Here is an 18,586-nt window from a genome sequence, read left to right on the forward strand (position 1 = left end):
TCTGAATAAATATGGCGACTGCCCCCAAGGGAATGCAGCCATGTTAGAGTTGCCAGCTAAACTAACCACTTCATCCAAATAGGATCTTTACATGAAACAATAATTGGCAAACTATATCTTACCATGGATATTTAGCTGGTTGTTTCTCAAAATTAAATGAGAAAATCAAAGCAAACGATTTAGGAAAAGATGGTTGTTGATGATAAAAGGTTGAACTCCCAATTTTTAAGAACCTGTATATGTCACTGTGAGCCCGATAAGCTTCCTGGAGCTTTTCTGTAAAGTCAGGCAGCAGCATTAAGTCCAGTAACCCTTTGACAGTGTCCACTAAACTGTGTTGTCATCTGAAGGGTTTTTCCAAATAACCAATGCAGGCTACAAAATTACGAATGGGCAGGGATCCAGAATAGACTGATGTAACTGGAAGCGTATTGTACGGCTACACCCAATCACAGCTCACCTCTCCTCTTGTTACCACACATGTGTTTGTTGCATTCTCATATAAAGCATCCACAATATCTGACACAGTCATAGAATGCTCCTCCTTAATTTGGTTATGAATCTGTTAGGCCTGACTAACAAGACACAAGAGCCCAAGCATTGAAGAGATGTGCAATCATAGGAAACTTAAATTGTGAGGCCCGGGTGTGGTCTGCTTCTTCGTATATACTTGTAGATTCTAGAGTGTGGAAATATTCTGGGGCATGTATTCTGTGACCGTGAGCCATCTTGTTGTCTTACCACTATCAGAATCCTAGTGAGGGGAATGGAGCTGTGGATCTCAAACGACAACGATGCCTCAACCTCATATTCTAACATTTCACACAAGCGTCCTCTTCCCTCTCTAAACTTCTGATGAAGCCAAGGCCAATCTTTCTATCCCAATCTTTTCCTAGGTAAGTTTTCACATGGAACATTTGTATTCTATTTCCTTGGGGAGGGGCTCAATGGATCCTATCTTGTTTCCAGGTCAATGAGCTGCAGACTGGACTTGTAGGCCATACAGATGAGAATACAGAATGGGTTCAAATTCTCATGTACCTCCTCTGTGTCGGGACTGAGAAGGAAAAATATTCCAAGGAGCCAACATTACAAGGAGGCATTGGCTAGACCAAATACTTTATTATTTGAGGAAGAAAAGGCCAGAATACAAAACCTTTATATTTAAGACCATGCCAAAGTCTTCCAAGGACTTCCATAACTGTTAGGTTCAACCATGTAAAGCCGCCATCTTGGCTGACAAAACTCAGGCTAAACTTGGCAATTTCATGTGGCTCAACTGCATATAAACTGAGTGATGGCTAAGCTTTTACAAAAGCATGTCCCCAGTCCCACGTCTGTTCATATTATAGACACATCCCAGCGACACACAGGTCCCATTTGAAAGGTATCCTCTGCTTATTTCTGGGCTTGCAGGCTAGGAAGCCCAGGACTGGCACAGCAGGTACCCAGATGGTCTTGTGTCCATTGCGAGGTCTCTCTGTCAGTATCACCTGCTGGCCCCGAGGCTACTCTGCTGGCAAGTGGCAAAGCCTGGAGGAAGGTGTGCGGCGTCACGGTGAGCTCTTCACCAGATAAGAACATCACACAAACCGCTCCACGCCTTTTCCCATCTTGCTTGCCCTGTCTGTGCTTCTGGGTATCCATGGCCAAGGAAACAAGAGGAGCAGACTCTCTGAGGACACAGAGCAGGAAGAAGAACATGCAACCCAGATGGTAAGAAACACGGCAGGACAGCGAGATGGGGAGTGCCACGCTTCATTTACGGTCAAGGCCATGGAAGATCCCCTCCCGATGCCCTCAGCGCTGCCCGGCACAGTTCCCTTTACACGAGCTAAGATAAAAATAAAGCTTTCGTACAAATTACATTTTTTTTCCAGTGAGTTACTTTTGCAGTAAAAATAGCTGCTACATAAATCCCTTCTGATCTCTGAAAAGGAGTCATATATTTCCAAAAATAGCTTCTTATTGTAGCCACACAGAATACCTTGGGGCGAAGGAAGGAAACGGCTGGCTGGGGGAGGGGGAGTTGCCTGGAAAACACAGTTACGCCAAAAAATAAAATACATTTGTGTATAAACCGTCTTAAGGCATGCAGAGAAGTGGAAAACATGTGCCATTTGTCAAGAAAAATACTGCTTTTCAGCTCTTACTTTACAGCCCAGGAGGAAGTGGAGAGGCCTGGGGCACCCTCAAATAATAACATTAGATTTCTTATAAAAAATCCCAATATACAAAGTTCTGGCCAGATAATGAGCAAGTCAGAACCAAAACAACAACAACAACGACAACAAAAAACAACAAAAATAAAAATCAGGGGTCATTACTCGGACCCCATTCCTGTTGGAAAATCCAATGAAAACAGTATATCACGATTCTCTCAGTCGGCCCCTGAGAGACTAAATCTCTGCAAAAGGACATTCCTATCTATGCGCTAGTGAAAAAAATAAAAGAAAGATAACCTAGCAGGTATCACATTCTTTCAAACAGTGATAATTACTTTAAATACAATATACAATTTCTGTTAAATAGAACTGTTGGCGGATTCGACATTATATAAGATACAATAATATGTACAAACTGACTTCTGAACCGGAGCAATCGCTGCACTCCACCACCCGCCTAGCCCACTCTCAAGAGGAGGTGGCTTTTGCATTTGTTACTCCTGGTGGCAAAAGGCCAAAGGAAAAACAATGTTTTTCAATGTCTCTGCGTCCACCACATGCTGGCTCCCTGGAGCACCTCAAACAGCCGCGAGGATTGTGATCGGCACACAGCCTGCTCGGTGCTCTGGTGTCTACCCAGAGCGTCTTCCCTTCCAGGTCTCGCTAAGGACAGAGAGGCCGTGCCCCCTCCACCACTGGGGAGTTGGCCTTGTGGAAGAGGCAAGGGATGAAAGAAGGCCACTGTTGCTTGGCGACTCCCAGAGGGGTCCCATCCTGCCCTCCCGTGGGTCTTTGGAGCAGTGGGTCAGGACGGACTTCCCACTCAGTCCCCGGGCCCCGGGGCCAGCTCAGGGTCGTCTCAGGGACTTCAGTCTTCTGTATCAGGCTGGACACCCAGGATGGCATGCAGTTCCTCAGGGGTGAACCCCAGCAAGTTCTGCAGGTCGCATACGAAGCGGTACACGTAGCGTTTGCCTGACGTCTTGTGGATGATGTTTTTGTCATAGTAGTAGCGCAGGCCCCGGCTCAGCTTCTCGTAGTTCATCTTTGGTTTGTTTTTCCTCTTTCCCCACCGGCGAGCCACCTTTGGGAAGACATAGAAAGGTTAGGGTCACCGGGGTCCGCTCCTGAGCCATGACTGGCTGCCCTGGCCATGGATGCTCACCCTGGAGACCCTAGGTCACAGGGACTTGTCCGGGTCACTTTAAATGTGCACAGACACTTCACTGGACAGGGGTCAGTGATGACCCTGTCTCTGCCCCCAGCCCCAGTTCAGCAAAGCCTCCTGGGCCAGCCATTTGGAACCAGGGGTCCCTCACACAGGGACAAGTGCTGTCAGTCACCCTCCATAATTCTTATTCCAACACCCAGCCCCCTTTAAAACGCCAGAGGCTCGTATATCTCAGACTGGCCACTCATCCTCCAGCCTCCACTTCCACGCTCTGACTACAGACAGGCATGAGCCATCACACCTGGTTTATGTGGGGCTGGGGATGGAAGCCGCGGCTGTGAGCAAGCTAGGCAGCCACTCTGCCAACTGAGACACATTTCAAGTCATGTGACGGCTGATGCGCCTATCCTGGCCCGTGAGACACGCTTATTTCCCTAGACGCGGAGAAGGAGCGACGGATTACATTACTTATATCACTGGCATCATGCCAACCAAAGCTGTCTCCCGCAGAGGGCCCCAGGGCCAGCCCTGAAGGTTGCCTGGCTGCTATGTGCCCTGTCCAACTTGCTGAAGGTAACCAGCCTCCAACAGACAGTGTCCATGGAGGGAGGGCACTGCCCAAAGGACACCAGGCCCGTGCATCAACAAGGCCGTGGCTTCAGTTCTATCCCCAGAGCCAGGGAACTTGTGGTTGGCGGAGGGTTCTCACTGGCTCTGTTGACTTCCCTTGTGCCCAGGGTCGCCTTTAGAGCCCAAGGTGATGGACTGGGGTTGAGTGTGCAAGTGGCCATACCTCATCAGGGTCAGCAAGCTTGAACTCCCATCCGTCTCCTGTCCAACTGATGAATGATTGACAGGACTTGTCAGAGAGCAGCTCCAGAAGAAACTGCCACAGCTGGATTGGTCCACTTCCTGGGGACAAAGAGAGGCAGGTTACTGACCCTCCCAGTGACCAGGCTGTCTTGAGAACATGGACCCCACCGGGCATTGTTGTGATGAGCGGCTGGGGCCTCAGGGAAACACTTTAACGTGCAGAAGCCACAGTGGCCTCCCCTTCCTCCAGCAGGATGGCTGAGGCATGGCTCTTCCTTGGCTGCTGTGTCTGTTCCCCCAGGAGGAGGATTCAGGGCTAACAATCACCATCAGCGCCAATTCTCCTGCTGTTTAATGCTTTCTGGTACAAGAACCTTAGACGTTTATTTCTAGAAACACCCAGCGGGGCTAGGGTGGGCACTCAAGGACCATTTCATTACAGGCATGGCTCTCAGGACCACAGCAAGACGCGGGGCATGCAAACACACCCGTGGGGTGACTGTACTGACAACCATCTATCTCGGCTCCCCGGGAACTCAGAAGCACCCCCTTCAGAGGGACGCTGGCTGCAGCGCCGTCTTTCTTAAGGATGTACTCAGGACAGCAACTTTTCCTGGGTCCCCATCACAGTCTAGGGAAGCTGAGGACACCTTGCCTACAAACAGGAAAAGGCTTTGGGGAAGCTCAGAAAGACCGGACGGAACCAGACTGAGCCAACTCACTTCAACGGCCACTCGGGCCACCTCTGAACTGACTCTCCCGTTGGGTTTCCACACTACCCACGGTAACACCACTGGCCACAGGCTGGGCTAGACGACACACAGTCCTCTACCATAACCATCCAGGCAGACACTCCTAATGCTGTGCAGTTTCCTTAGCTGTCCTCGGGTTCCCAGGTATCCAAAGGCCTTAGGGTCAAACCCCTTTGTGAGTCTTTATACATATACATAGTCATTTGACAATGAAAAAAAAATCCACACATTCTCACTTTCATCTTATATTTTTAAATTTTTTTTTTAAATCCACAGTGGCTTCTTATGGCCAGCATATGAAAAGATATGAAAAGAGGGTCTATTTAAAGGCCTCTGAAGCGATGAAAAATGAACATCCATCTTGGTATTTTTGCCCCAGTTTTGAAATTGTCTGGTTCTAAAAACAGCTTTAAGACTCTTTCTCTGTCTAGAAGAGCTCTCCCCTTCTCTGGGATGGTTTTGGAGGTCAAGGGAGAGGTAAATAGTGCCGGTAAGCCGTGAGCCAGCTCCCGCCCTTCCCCAGGCCAGTTTACATTCCTAGAGATCCAGAGTGTGAGTCAGAGCCAGGACCAGTCTGTCCGTCTGTCCCCTCTCCTACCCCTCCACCTCCAGTTCCAGGGAGAGGGTGTGACCTGGTATCTTCTCCCACCCCGAGACCCGAACATGAAAACTCCTCCAAGCCTGGTCTCGTGGGACTTGGATATAGAGAGCCTCTGAGTGCGGAAGATTGTCACGGCAGCATGGCAGCCACCGCAGTCACACAGGAGCTGGCTAGGACCGTGAGTGCACACTCACCGGTGAAGCCAGCCAGCACTGCCGCAGGAATAACTGGTTTGCCTTGCTCGACAGGGTCACTCCTCTCTTGGATGTAATCTTTGAAGGACATGGTTGGTTTGCTGAGGCACAGTGGCTGGCTACAGTCCTCCTCAAAGCTCTCGAAGGACGGTACCCGCTGCACATCCAGTAGGGACGACTGGCTGTTCCAGGAGCGCAGCAGCGAGTCGGAGCTCTCGAAGCTGTCCGCACCGTTCTCTGTGGAGTCGTGGTCCTTGGCTTTCCCTGGTGACAGCAAACACATGCTGAGATTCCCCCTCTGAGACGTGAGAGGCTTGGGCCCCTGGATCACCAATTCAGGTGCATCTGGGTACCAATCCCTGCAACACTGTCAGTGAGCCCCAGAACGATATACACACCAGGTACCGCATCACCCAGACTCTTTCAAGCACTCTTCAACAAAGGTGCCAACTTCTTAGGACACCTTCCTCCAACAGAAGCATGGATAAAATGTAGAACACTATATAGCCATGAAAAAAGCTAAGTCACAATGGCTGGTAAAAGACAAATCCCAAAGAAATCAGCTAGCAGGGGCCCATCCGCGTGAAGCTTCTATCTCCACGTGGATGGCTGTAACACAGGTGTGTACAGCTGTCTTAATTCAACCATATGGACACCCTGAGATGTGTGGACTGTGTCTGCTATACCCTTAGACAGGAATCTGACACATTCCTGTGTCCCAACAGAGTAACTCCACTGTGAGGAAATTAGCTTAAGGCTGTTAAGCTATTCAGTATTGCTCACTGGACACCTACAGAACCTGGATCAAACAGGTTGTGCTTTATTGGAAAGTCACATGGAAGATGACCTTGTCTTTTAACCTTCTCTGGCGGCAGAAGACAGAATGCCCTTAACCAAGCGTCTCTCATACTGACAGCTTCCAGGACAAACCAACAACAACCTTACGTTAGAACGCTCTCTTACCAGAGCTGTTGGCGAGCAAATTCAAGTTGCCAGCAGGGAAGTCCTGGCCGATGGAGCAGTAATTGACACTGACGGTATCGAGCCGAGACTTAGGCAACATCTGGAACTCCCGGTCAGAGCCGAGAGCGGCAGGTGTCGCCGCTGGCGGGCACATGCTGTCCAGGAGGCCGTCTTTGGGGTAGTTCTGTGCCTGCATTCCATACGGAGGCTGTTCCATGCCAAAGCCTGAACGCAAGGACGGTTGGATGGCAGAATTGTTAAAACCAACATCACGACAGCTAGCCCCACACCTGACCCTGTGAGCCACCCGCAGGAGACCCTGTTTCGAGACAGGTGTCTCCATTCAGAGCACAGCGACTGTCTTGTTCTACTACATTAGCATCTCCTGACTTCTTTTTCCTCTTTATGGTTAAAGTGGCCTTGAGCAGTGTTGACTCCTAGAGATTATATGAGCCTCTTATGCAAGGCTAAGTTTTTCTGTGGCCACATTAAAAACGCAAGAAGCAGGTGAAGTTAATTTTCCACTTGAACTGGTCAGCATATCATTGGTCACCTCAATATATAAACAGTGTCCTAACTCATCAAGGAATAGTTTATACTCTTGGTTTCATTTTAACGACCTCTGAGGTAGTCTAGATGAGTCAGAATCTTAGATTGCCTTTACGCATTTCACGTGGATCTACCATGTTGCAGCTGCTTCGTCGAGCGATATCCATGTGTAGCCACCACAGGAAGAGGGCTGGGCTACCTGAGGGGCTTGAAAGACGAAAACCAGAGCTTTTAGGAAAAGGTCACCTGACTGACCTAATGTATTGCTGCTGATCCAATGAGGGACCGCATTGAGGTGTGAGTTTTCTTCATATTGGTCTTCTGTCTTTTCTTGGTTCTCTGAAAAACAGACGCAGAAGACATAAAACCCAGTTTAAAGTCTCCGCGAGAACAGCAGTACCTCCAAGCTCCTGCTTTGTGGATATTGGAACGACCTTGCCCATTTGATTTCAACCCCCTTATGTGTCTTTTAATTACAATAAATTTTTCTAATAATCTGGGATAAGCTTTCCAAAATCGATGACGCCACTGTCTAGAAAGGTCCAGTTTGTGTATCCATTTCACGCCTATGTTTATAAAAAACCATCTGTTGTTGGGCTGGGAAACAGTGGGTGAAGGAAATGGACTCGGTGCCTGCCCCCGAGAGGCTGAACATCCTCTGTAGGTTAGTCTGGGGTGTCGTGAGGTCCACAGGGCAAGCAGTCCGTGTTCTGTGGAAGGACCCTTACGAGGAACACGCCATCACAAACTCCACGCTACACAAATGCACACGCTGAACAGACCTGTCATATAAACGGCTGCCCAGAAACACACTGGGTGAGACCAGTCCATGTTCCCAAAGAATCAGGGCTTCTTTAAAGTCAGTTTCCTCGGCTCTAGGAAGCAATAACTAAACTGGCCTGGCAACAGGAACCCAAATGAGATTCTGAGTTATATGTTGAAAACAAATGTGTTTACCTACGACGCCAACCATTTCCTGACCTTTTTTGGCTTTTTAAATAAAGAACTGTCCCTCATTTAAAACCAGGTATCTTTTAAACAGGTCTCGATGATCTTTGAGTTCTGAGACAAGAGTGCCTCTAGTCTCGATGAGATTCCTGAGTTCAGGGCTTTCCCTTAACATTTCAGTGTGTATACAAGTTGATCAGTTACGGTCTGAGCTCCAAAATCCTCAGTGGACTGCAGCAAGTTTCCTACAAAATGCACAACGACCTGTGTACACTACCTTACATTCAAGCAACTCTGTCTCTCTTGGCCCTTCCAGTGAGCTCACCCACCTGGCACTCTGGCTGGCCTACATATCCAAGGTGCTCTGAGCTGGCACAACCAGCGCAGCCTGGCAGCAACCAGCAATTTGGTGACTCAGGCTATTGCCTCGTGGCTACACCTGGCATGGACATCGCACACACTTCCCTCCATGGAATGAAGACCCATCACCACCTCCCCGTTTGACTCGCTTGGGGGTGTTCTGAAGCAATGGACTCTGACCACTGGGCAACCTGAGGTGGAAGGGCACGCCTTCCTCTATCTGGGTCCCCGCCTCTCCAAGTTCAGCCTTACCTTTGATCATCTGTTCCAGATGTTCCCAGAGGATGTCACCCACGAAGTCAGGTGCCAGCTCCAGAAAACGCTCCTTGCCGAGGTTACACAGCATCTGGCCATTCATGCCAAACCGTTGTAGGTTCACGTTCACCAGGCTGAACTCATTGGTGGCCCAGAGTAGCCACTGACACACCTGCTGCTCGCTCCAGAGCCAGGGGTCTGCTCAGGGAAGGTGAGAAAGGACAACATGGGTGAACAGCTGGGAGGCAGGGAGGCAGCTCCAAACCCACGAAATGATGAGACGTCACCATGCGGCGACCCAGGCATGTTCTAAGACACCAGTGACACTTGATGTTTGATGAGTGCAGGGTTAGGGGTGCAGCAGGCCACAGGCCAGGGCAGGTACACTCTTCCTACATTTGTGCTACCAAGAGCATCCTAAAGGCAGACCTAGTCAAATCATCCCACCCCTGTCTTCCGGGGACTCCCCAGCCTCCAAGTCCAGCACTTACTTTTGGGAATGCCAAGACGCCGCTGCTCCTTGTGGAAGCCACTGAAGGTGGCTTTTAAGGCTTGGCTCATCACCGCCTTGCTGCAGGGTGTGAGTAAAGGCAGTTCGCAGGTGGCTGAGTCTAGACAGAGAACACAGGGACGTCAAGACCAGGGTGGCAATGTCAACAGAAGCTTAGGATAAGCCCCGGTCTTCTGAGAACTGTGATCACAAATCTAGAACGGATTCCTTAATGGCATACAGCTGTGGGGCTGGGGTGTAACTCAATGCTTGCATTCACCTAGCATGCAGGAGGCCTGAGTTCCATCATACCCAGTATTACAAAAAAAAAAAAAAAAACCTCCAAAAGCAACAAGGAAAGATTTTTTTTAAGTATACTCTGTTACAATAATAACAGAGATATAACTTGACATGGTATTTTTTCTTTTAAAAAAGTAAGCAATGACATTAAGAACCAAAACCAATTATGCTTCTTAGAATTCCACCTACAAAAAGAAAAATCCAGAGTAAAAATGAGTTTGGTGGTACACAGCTGTAATTCCAGCATTTGGGAGACAGAGACAGGAGGATAATGAGAGTATCTGGGATACATAGTGAGTTCCGAGCCAGCCTGGCAAAGTCCCCGGTGTGTGTGTGTGTGTGTGTGTGTGTGTGTGTGTGTGTGTGTGACTTTTAAAATAAAAATCAAGTATTGTCTTTTTTTCAAAGCTTTATAAAGCAAGGACACACTGGTACCACCTCTACCTAAATCATATTTAAACACTTCAAACTGTATGGTTTTTGTTCAGAAGGCTTCAAATGTGTCCGACCTTGCAGCCTGTGTCCTGTACATAGTCAAGGACAGCTGGGAACACGGCATAAAACTGTCAGAAGTATTCAAAACATGAGATTTTACTTTCTTGGTAACTTTTGCGTGGCTCTTGAGTGTGGCCTTTGCAGAATACAATGCCATACGGCAATGTGACAGGTGGGACAGTCCCTGGCTGCCTTCAGTGGCTAGGAGTGTTCGATGTGAGAGCTGTGTCCGTCAAGCTGAGCAGACAGCAAAGGAACCTGGGCGAGCTGGGCTCAGACAGCACTCTGCACTGGGAAACAGGCACGCCCCTAACATCTTTGAAAAAAAGTCTTCTCTGACGCTCTCAGAAATTTCAGGAACGACAAGTGACGGCCAGACGACACCGTGCTTACGAAAGCACGGGCGCTTTGATGGATCTTTGTGGGCCGGGTTTTCCAGCACCCACTTCATATGACACATCAGTCTGGAATGTGTCCAGCCAATATCTCTATGAAGTAATCGTAGAGATGTATTGGACATGCTAGCCCTTTGAGAAGAATAAAGAATGGCAATGAGAACTACTACCAGAATACAAAGGGTTAAGATGAGCAAGAGTAGTTTGTGGTCCCAAAACTCAAAGGGAAAGGGTGTGTGTGTGTGTGTGTGTGTGTGTGTGTGTGTGTGTGTGTGTGTGTGTCTTAACTAGAAATGTGAACTGAGCATTAGAAGCTGGGTCACATTTCAATGTCCACTACCTTCTATATGAAGAAGATACCAGGGAGATGAGGAAGTGTTTGAAAACACCTAAAGAGGGATTCCCAGAGTTCCTTAGTTCACAGGGGCACCGTGTGAGGAATGACTGGTTTACTCACACAAGAGGAAAGCTGCCTTCCCCCAGGCCCTGCCTTCTATCAGACCGTCTACACCCAACATATCAGCATTTCTGGCTGCAAAACGATCTGCCTTTGCTAATTGGTCATGCCTTTATTAACCCAGCTACCGAGGGAAGCCGTGCACCCTCTCCGCCAGGTTAGGAGGAACACATTACCATGGGAGACAGAATCCAAGCCCGTGGGCACTTCTTGGAGAGTCTGCTCTTCACTGAGAGAGGGGAACATGGCAAACAGAGAACCGTCAAAGGTGTCAAAGGCTGGCTGGCGCTGCAAAACACAGGGACGAGAAAGAGATGTAACATGAACTCATTTGATGATGTGCTTTCTTAGTGATCCACAGTAACCTTACGACAGGTCCTGATGACATCAGCTGTTCTAAAGCAACACCGGCTGGTAGCCTCTCAGTGCTGGCAGCACGCTTCCTATGAAGTTCAAAGTAATCCAAACAATCCTATCTCACCCTAGATTCTTTAATTAATAGGACAGGGTCAGATGGCCTGGGAGGTTCTTTCAGCAGCATAGCCAACTTAAATTAATAAAGTAAGCACAGTGAAAAGCAGCAGAACCTTAGGACCACACTGAGAGGGTCTTCAAAGACCAGCCCCCAGCTCGCCAGACTGGGCGTATAGGCAAAGAAAAAGCAAATACACTTCAAACAAAAATGGAAGGCTGGAAGGACCTGGGGAGCTGAAGCAATGGTAAGCTGCTCTTATCTTTGGACAGTTACTTTGAAGTATCTAGCACTTTAAGTGAAATGAGGGAAGCCCTTCAGCACTCCAGTGGCTCAGATAATAGTAATCTGTGAAAAATAATAAAGCCCTTAATGTTTTCCATGATAAAATTAAAAAAAGACTATAGAAAAGAAACTTCAAACCAACTACAGAGAGACTTTCCAAAGCATCTTTCAGGAAGCATCGGATACACACGTAAAGACAAGCCCTGGAAACCATCGATGGTTGCATGATCTCACATATGCAGCATTTATGAAAAACAGCAGCCCTGCATGGGAGGAGCACGAATAAGCACCCAACCAGGGCGACCCACCCCTGCCCGGCTCGTTTAGGAAACGTGAAGAAAAGTTCCATTTCCCAACATAATCTGGAAATCCCACATCGTGTGTAACACGATGACCCATGTGTTGCATCATGGACAAATAAATGTGTAACACATTTACAAATAAAATCAGCTCAGCACTGTGCCTTCATTTCAGAAATGCAGAAGAGCGAAGGGTGTGTTGCACAAGAGGGCAGGCTGCCAGCCCCAGCCCCCAAGCCTCAAGCCCCCAAGATGCCAAAGACCTAGGCGGGCAGGCAACTGGACTCATCAGGGACTTTACGAGGGGTTGACTTTGGTAAAATATTAAATAGATGTCTAACAAAAAACTCCCCCCTCCCAAACATTGCCCGGGCCTCTAGGAAGTATCTTTCTGGAAGTTCTTTTTTTTAAATCAGGAAGTCCCAGAACAATGCAAAGCCTTGCTACGCATTTCAACATAGTCCCTGGCGAATGCCTTCTCCGAATCCGGACATCAGCAAGTTCTTTCCGTTGACAGAGGGCTTTCTCTGAGGGGTGTACGTGGCTTCAGCTCTGCTACATTCCCTTGTGCCTTTTATGCCGTGCTGAGGACACATGACCGAATCAAACAAGAAGATGCACCAGGGTTTGGTGACTTCACTGTAATGGGTGCCAGGCTCTGCCCCTGAAGCTTGCATCAGACACATAACGTAAAAAAGGTTTAGGGAGCTGGGGAAAGGTTCAGCAGAAAAAGCATTTGCTGGGCAAGCTGGGGGACATGAGTCGGGATCCCTAGAACCAACATGAGGCTGGACAAGGGACCCTGTCTCTCAGCCCAGTGTGCTAGGAAGAGGGGCAGCAGACAGGACAGTCCCCAGAAGTTCGGGACCAGAAACTTCTGTGTACAAGGCAGAGGACAAGAGACCCTGCCTCAAATAAGGGGAAGGCAAGCACCAGCACTAGCCACTGTGCTGCAGTTTTGTGATCCTAGCACTAGGAGAGAATAGATGGAGGCTCCTGGAGCCTGACAGCTAGCCAGTCTTGCCTAGCAGGTGAGGAACAGGTTCAGTGAGAGACGCTGTCTCCAAAAATAAAGTGGAGGGCAACAGAGAAAGACACTCATTGCTGGCTTCTTCACTACACGTGCATGCACACACACACAACACTCACGAAATTACCAGCTCATGCTGCGAGTGTGTCCCATCGGCGTGACATGAAAAGTGTTTACACAGGGGAGCCAGCTCTTGCATCTTTAATCTGTTTGCGGTTTGTATAAACAGGCCTGCTGCCGCCGCACCAGAGAGAGCTGGCTCCCTAGAACCTGGCGGGTGCAGCCCGTCCTGATGGAAACATCACAGCTCTTTCATTTCAGTCTGTAAACTGAATTCCTTCTGGGAACGGAGAGCTGGAACAGTGGGTAAAGTGGGCAGAACTTGGTGCTAGTCCTGGCGACCCGAGTTTGATCCCCAGGTCCTACACAAAAGGAAGAAGGGGAGCACTGGCTCCCACAAACTGTCCCCTGACCTCGACATGTATATCACAGTATGTGCACATGGGAGCAAATGAATGTAAACAAGTTAAAAAATTAATTAGCCTTTTTGATCAGTCACGAAAACTCCTGAGCGCATAAAAAAGGTGGTGGACACAGCCTCTCCAGCTGTTTTCCAGAAATGTGGGCCTTGTTTTCCCAATCTGAAGGGAGCCTCATGAATGGCCTGTAGCGGCCACCTTATCCGCAAATGAACCCCTTTCATATCTTGGGGGACAGGTACAAACAGCATCATGATACCCATTTTACAGTGCAGAAAACTGAGGCTCAGAGAGAGTAAACCATGTCCCTAGAGCCACACAGATAAGATATTTCAAACCTGGGGCCAGAACCATTTTTTTTTCTGGGACACAGTTCAACACAGGTTTTTCCCTCTTATTAATGGAACTTCCAAAATTGTCAAAAAAATTTAATTAAGACGCACACACCTTGAGTGTCCCTCGAAAACCATTAGCGACGGGGGCCACTTGGTCCATGTTCTTGATTGCAAAATCATTCATCTTGAATAAAAGCAAAAGAGACAAGAGTCAGAGAGGTTAGCACTGCAGCACACTTGAAAGGTGACGCTGGCGGCAGCATTGATCTTCAGGTGACGGGAGTCCGGAGCTTGGATGGGGAATCATTATTTAAGAGGACTCTAGACGAAGTAGCTCTCAAGGAGGACACGCGAGGGTCTCCACAGAGTTCCACTTAGGTGCGAGACTCCAGGGGCTGCCCCACACCCTGGGTTAGCTGAGCAAGGAGGCTGTGCCCTGAGTTCCAGCTACGCTGCTATGGGCAGCTGAGATGAGAGTTCAGGTCAAGCTAGGCAGGGCCACAAGACGCCGCCCCCTGTCTGCACAGAGCGGTCAGTTCAACCTGGGCACCCAGTGGGAGCCATGCACACGGGGGGAGGGGGGTCACCTGCCTTGGAAGCTCCCGTGGGCGTCAAACCAGACCACCTCCTCCCCACCATTCTTGGAGCTATGCAGAGGCACGTGGTCCTGGATCGCATGGCCCTTGTCACCGCAGATCTTCTGAGTGTGTGATCTCAGAACTATTCTGCTTTGTGTGCACAGTTTTGCATTCCCCTAAGAAGCTAGGCCTTGCTTTAATTAGAGGGGCTTATCCCAGAGCTGGACTGACCACCAGATGGCCATTGTGGCTACTGGACAAGGCACCTGTGGAGGGAGACAGGCTCGCAGCGAGGGTACATGTGAGATCTTAAGAACTAGAGGGAAAAGGAAAGAGTCTCAGTACCTTGAATATTTACTTTGTGCTTATATAATGTTCTGAATACATTAGGTTTACTGAATATAGTAAAATCAATTTGACCTGCTAAGATGGTTTTGAGCACATTGAAGAGAAAACCAAAAATGTGACTTGCAGTGGGCTGACATTTTCTTTTTCTGGGATCCTAATGTGTACTTCAGGGTCTACCGAGAAGGCGAGGAAGGCCTTCTTCACCAGTCCCCTCCGCGTGGTAAATAGAGTCGCTGAACCTCCTTTCCACCCACCAAGGATCAGCACCTGCCGGCAGCCCCTACCCCCAGGCTCCAGGTCACAGAAGAGACGCCTTCAGCAGCTCCTTGTGCCACCCCAGGGCCCACACTTGCTCTCCTGTATGTGTGCCCACCTGTTAAACACTCACTAAAACGAGTGTGTAATTGATAGCGTTCACTAGAGGCAGGAGCTACCACAGTCTTGAAGAATTATTTAGCTTGCATTGTTCTTTCTTGTGTCCTCTTTATTTATAGTCAACATTATGGTCAGTGCAGATGTCTTAACAGGTTCCTGCTAAACACACTCATGTGCATGTGCCGATATTCACGTGTGCACACATGCACACACGCACACCTTGATAAAAGGCAACAAGGGCAGAAAGGGGCCCTGGGGAAGGTTGCTGGGAGCTCAGATATGCAGATTTGGGTTCAAGTATTGTTGGGAGCTCAGATATGCAGATTTGGGTTCAAGTAGCTCAGGAAAGCCCAGGAAGGAGCAGGAAAGGAACAACAGTTCTGGAAGAAGTCAGGGTAGGGCTGCCCAGTCTCCACAGTGGGCACGCTTGCTCAGATTCTCCCTTGGTATATTATCTCAGCTACACTCACGAAAGGATTCGGTATTCCCTACAATGCCAATACGACAGAATGTGAACAAAGCCCCAAGTCCCACCTCCTCAATTCTCCTGTGTCCAGGTTCCGTACTCTGAGGCAACTGAGGCCCATGATACTGAGTCACTGGCCTGGGGCCACCCTCCTCCTGGGGTGTCTATGGAGACTGCATGTCAGGTGAGCAGAGCCTTAAATCCTGACCATGAATGTGGCCCTCCCTGCCACATCCCACCGAAGCAGAGAGCGTATAAATACGATTAAAGCAGGCCTTTTTGTCCCGGCCCTGTGAACTGCTCCACCTGGGAACTTCTTGTAGCCCACTTGGACGGAGCCAGCCCTGGAACCGCTGACTAAACACAAGCCTCAAGCAGAAAACCAAACAGAGCGCCAGAAACGTCCACACGGTCCCTCCAGGGTCTGCAGGACCAACATGACTTTTAGCTTCCGAGATGAATGGCTGTGGAGGGTGAGGAAGCTCTTCCCCGCCTTTTGTGTACAAACAGGAGGAGAAAAGGGAGGTTCCCACTCCCACATAAAGAGCTGTAATTACCAGCTGCAGAACAGGGTTCCTTTGTTGCCCGGCTTTTAATGAGTTTTGTAAAAAACCCTGTAGAATTAAAGCGCTCTACTGAATGGCTTCAGGCAGACACACAGCTAATCAAATTTAAGTTCATTTATCCTACTGAATGTGCGTGCTACCTCCTGGGACAAGTCAAGACTCTAGATAAATCAATTTTCAAGTTTAGACCCTTTGGTACTCAGAAAAGAATAGGAAGATCAGGAGCACACGGCAGAAACGGCAGAAACGTAATGACTGAGAGTGGCTAACTTTTAAAGCAAGGGTCTCACCGGCAGCTGTGCCCTTATAGGAACAGGTAACCACTTATGTAAGAGAGCACAGGTTTGTAGTGAGGTAAAACTGGGAAGAGCAAGCCCTTTTGAAGGTTGGTTTCTTTTCGCTTAGAAAGCGACCAGTTTAGAGAGATGAATGACTAATTCCAGATATGAGAGACTATTTCCCTGTAGGGCGCACGGTGTTCACATTTACTGTACTGTGAGATTACTCAGAATTTTAATAAAAGCTCAACGCTGAGATGTATCTCCCGATCGGCGGCGGTGTGGGCAGGCAGATAAGGCATGGGAGCTTCCACCGCAGGGAGCGAGTCTATCTCTTAACTGGTGAATTAAGTGACTCCTGTCTCCAACCAGGACTGCTCACCGCTTTACTTTCTAAATAAGTAGCGAGTCAACCACTATTTTAAGCTCTGCTGAAATTGAGGGCAGGTTAGCACAAGTCTTACGAGATTAAATAATAAATAAATGAATAAATAAAACAGGTTAAATACACATACAAATGCTTCGGGTTACACCTTCATTCATATGCTTTAAGGAGAAAAAAAAATAAAAGCAACGCAGCCATGCGCACCCCCACTTGGACTCTGGCTTCGCAGGGCCCTGGCGGGGTTGGGGGGAGGCGAGAGAGGAAGGGAAGGGTGGGGGGCGCAGACCTGGCCAAGCAGGTGACACGCTCCCGGGGAGCCATAGCTTCCCAGGTGTTTCAGGCGCCGGGCACCCCTATATCTTCCCAGGCCTAGCGCCTCCCCCACTCAAGTCACTCCGAACCTGGGGCTACCTCGGCCACCCTCTTCGGGTGGCCCAAGCCCCTTTGAGAAACGCAGTCGCGCGCCCTGGGCAGGAACCGCACCAGGCGAGCTCTGGTTTCCCCCAAAACAAAAGCGGGCAGCCCACGCCCTGCCCGGTGCCCTGGTCCCTCGCCGAGGCCACTGGGTGCGTGAGAACCAGCCCAGCGACTCTGGGACGCGCGATCGACCGACCGACCGGCTGGAGCAGGGGCCGTCCGCACCGCACCGCACCCCACCCCGGGCGGAGTCCCTCCCGCGGACCGACCGTCGCACCGCGCACGGGGCCGCTCTTACCGCGTCGCAGCGGGCAGGGCCGGCCGGAGGGCGGCTGTGAGAGGAGATCGCGGTGATCCCGGCGCGCGAGGCCCGGCGAGGCGAGGGCGTAGGGCCGATCCGGGAGCGCGGGGCCGGGGGCGATGGCGAGGATTGGTGGGGCTCGGTGGTGTCTACTCCGTGCTCAGCTCCGCGGTGGAGGAAGTAACCAGCCCGGTCCCCTGGCCGCGCGCTCTTCTGGAGCTGGGGGAGGGCCGGAGGGGACCGGGGGAGGGGACAGCAGGGGTGACGGGGAGAGCGGGGAGGAGCGAGCTACTGGCCGGCGTGGGAGGAGACCCGTGCTCGGGCAGCGGCGGGTCCACGCTCCTCCCGGGGCCTTCGCTGCGCCCTTGGAGCCCGCTGTCGCCTGCCTGCTGGCCTCTGCTCCTAGGGACCCGACTCGGGCCGTGTGCCCTGGAGGTCCAGCGGGCAGGGCAGAGCCGTGTCCCCCTGCGTCCCCAGTACAGGGCTGCTCGCAGGTCCGAGCTAGTAGCTCTGGTGGCACTCAGGTTAAGTGGTTGGGCTTCTGCTGTGAAGCCGGCCCTGTGCTTGGAACTACGTGTGAATTTTGATTTCTGGTCCTTCCGTCATGAAAAGACTCTTACGTGGGGTTAGGGAGGCGCAAAGTGGGCGGGTGGCCGAGTCGCGAGTGGAAGAGTAGAACGTGGCGTAGCCGCTTGGCTCTGTGAGGCCCCTCCTACTGCCTCGGTAGGGATGGCGCCCCCTAGAGCTGAGCCAAGCCTTAGCGCTAACTTGGCTGAGCACTCAGTAACTCATTAAGGCATCGCTGTTCCTCTTCTACTTTACCTGGTCTAGCAGGGCAACCACATGCCAAGTCCAGCGTGGGTCTCCCAAACGCATGATCAAAACCACCAGCCATAGGGCAGTTCCCCCTTTTCTCGGAAAGTGACGAGTCCATGGTTGGAAACCTGTGTAGTTCGCTCTGTGGGCACAGGTGTATGTTCAGTATTGAGTAGAAAAGTTTAGCGTAGATATGAAATTGTAGATGTCCAACTTAGGCAAGGCCATGGAACTGATGACTGGTACAT

General features: G+C 50.1%; 1 protein-coding gene across 1 annotated transcript; it reads right to left on the reverse strand.

The window, feature by feature from the left end:
• Positions 1-1,102: 1,102 nt before the first annotated feature.
• Positions 1,103-18,072, reverse strand: Ets2 (ETS proto-oncogene 2, transcription factor). Its single transcript, XM_057765212.1, has 10 exons — positions 17,520-18,072; positions 13,921-13,992; positions 11,085-11,196; positions 9,263-9,382; positions 8,769-8,969; positions 7,464-7,547; positions 6,660-6,884; positions 5,697-5,960; positions 4,130-4,248; positions 1,103-3,249 (listed from the first exon to the last, which is right to left on the reverse strand). Exons 2-10 carry the CDS (start codon positions 13,990-13,992, stop codon positions 3,034-3,036), a joined length of 1,413 nt encoding a protein of 470 aa, XP_057621195.1. The 5' UTR covers positions 17,520-18,072; the 3' UTR covers positions 1,103-3,033.
• Between the last annotated feature and the right edge of the window lie 514 nt (positions 18,073-18,586).

This window comes from Chionomys nivalis, chromosome 3, assembly GCF_950005125.1.
Source record: "Chionomys nivalis chromosome 3, mChiNiv1.1, whole genome shotgun sequence".
In the NCBI taxonomy this organism is placed as follows: Eukaryota; Metazoa; Chordata; class Mammalia; order Rodentia; family Cricetidae; genus Chionomys; species Chionomys nivalis.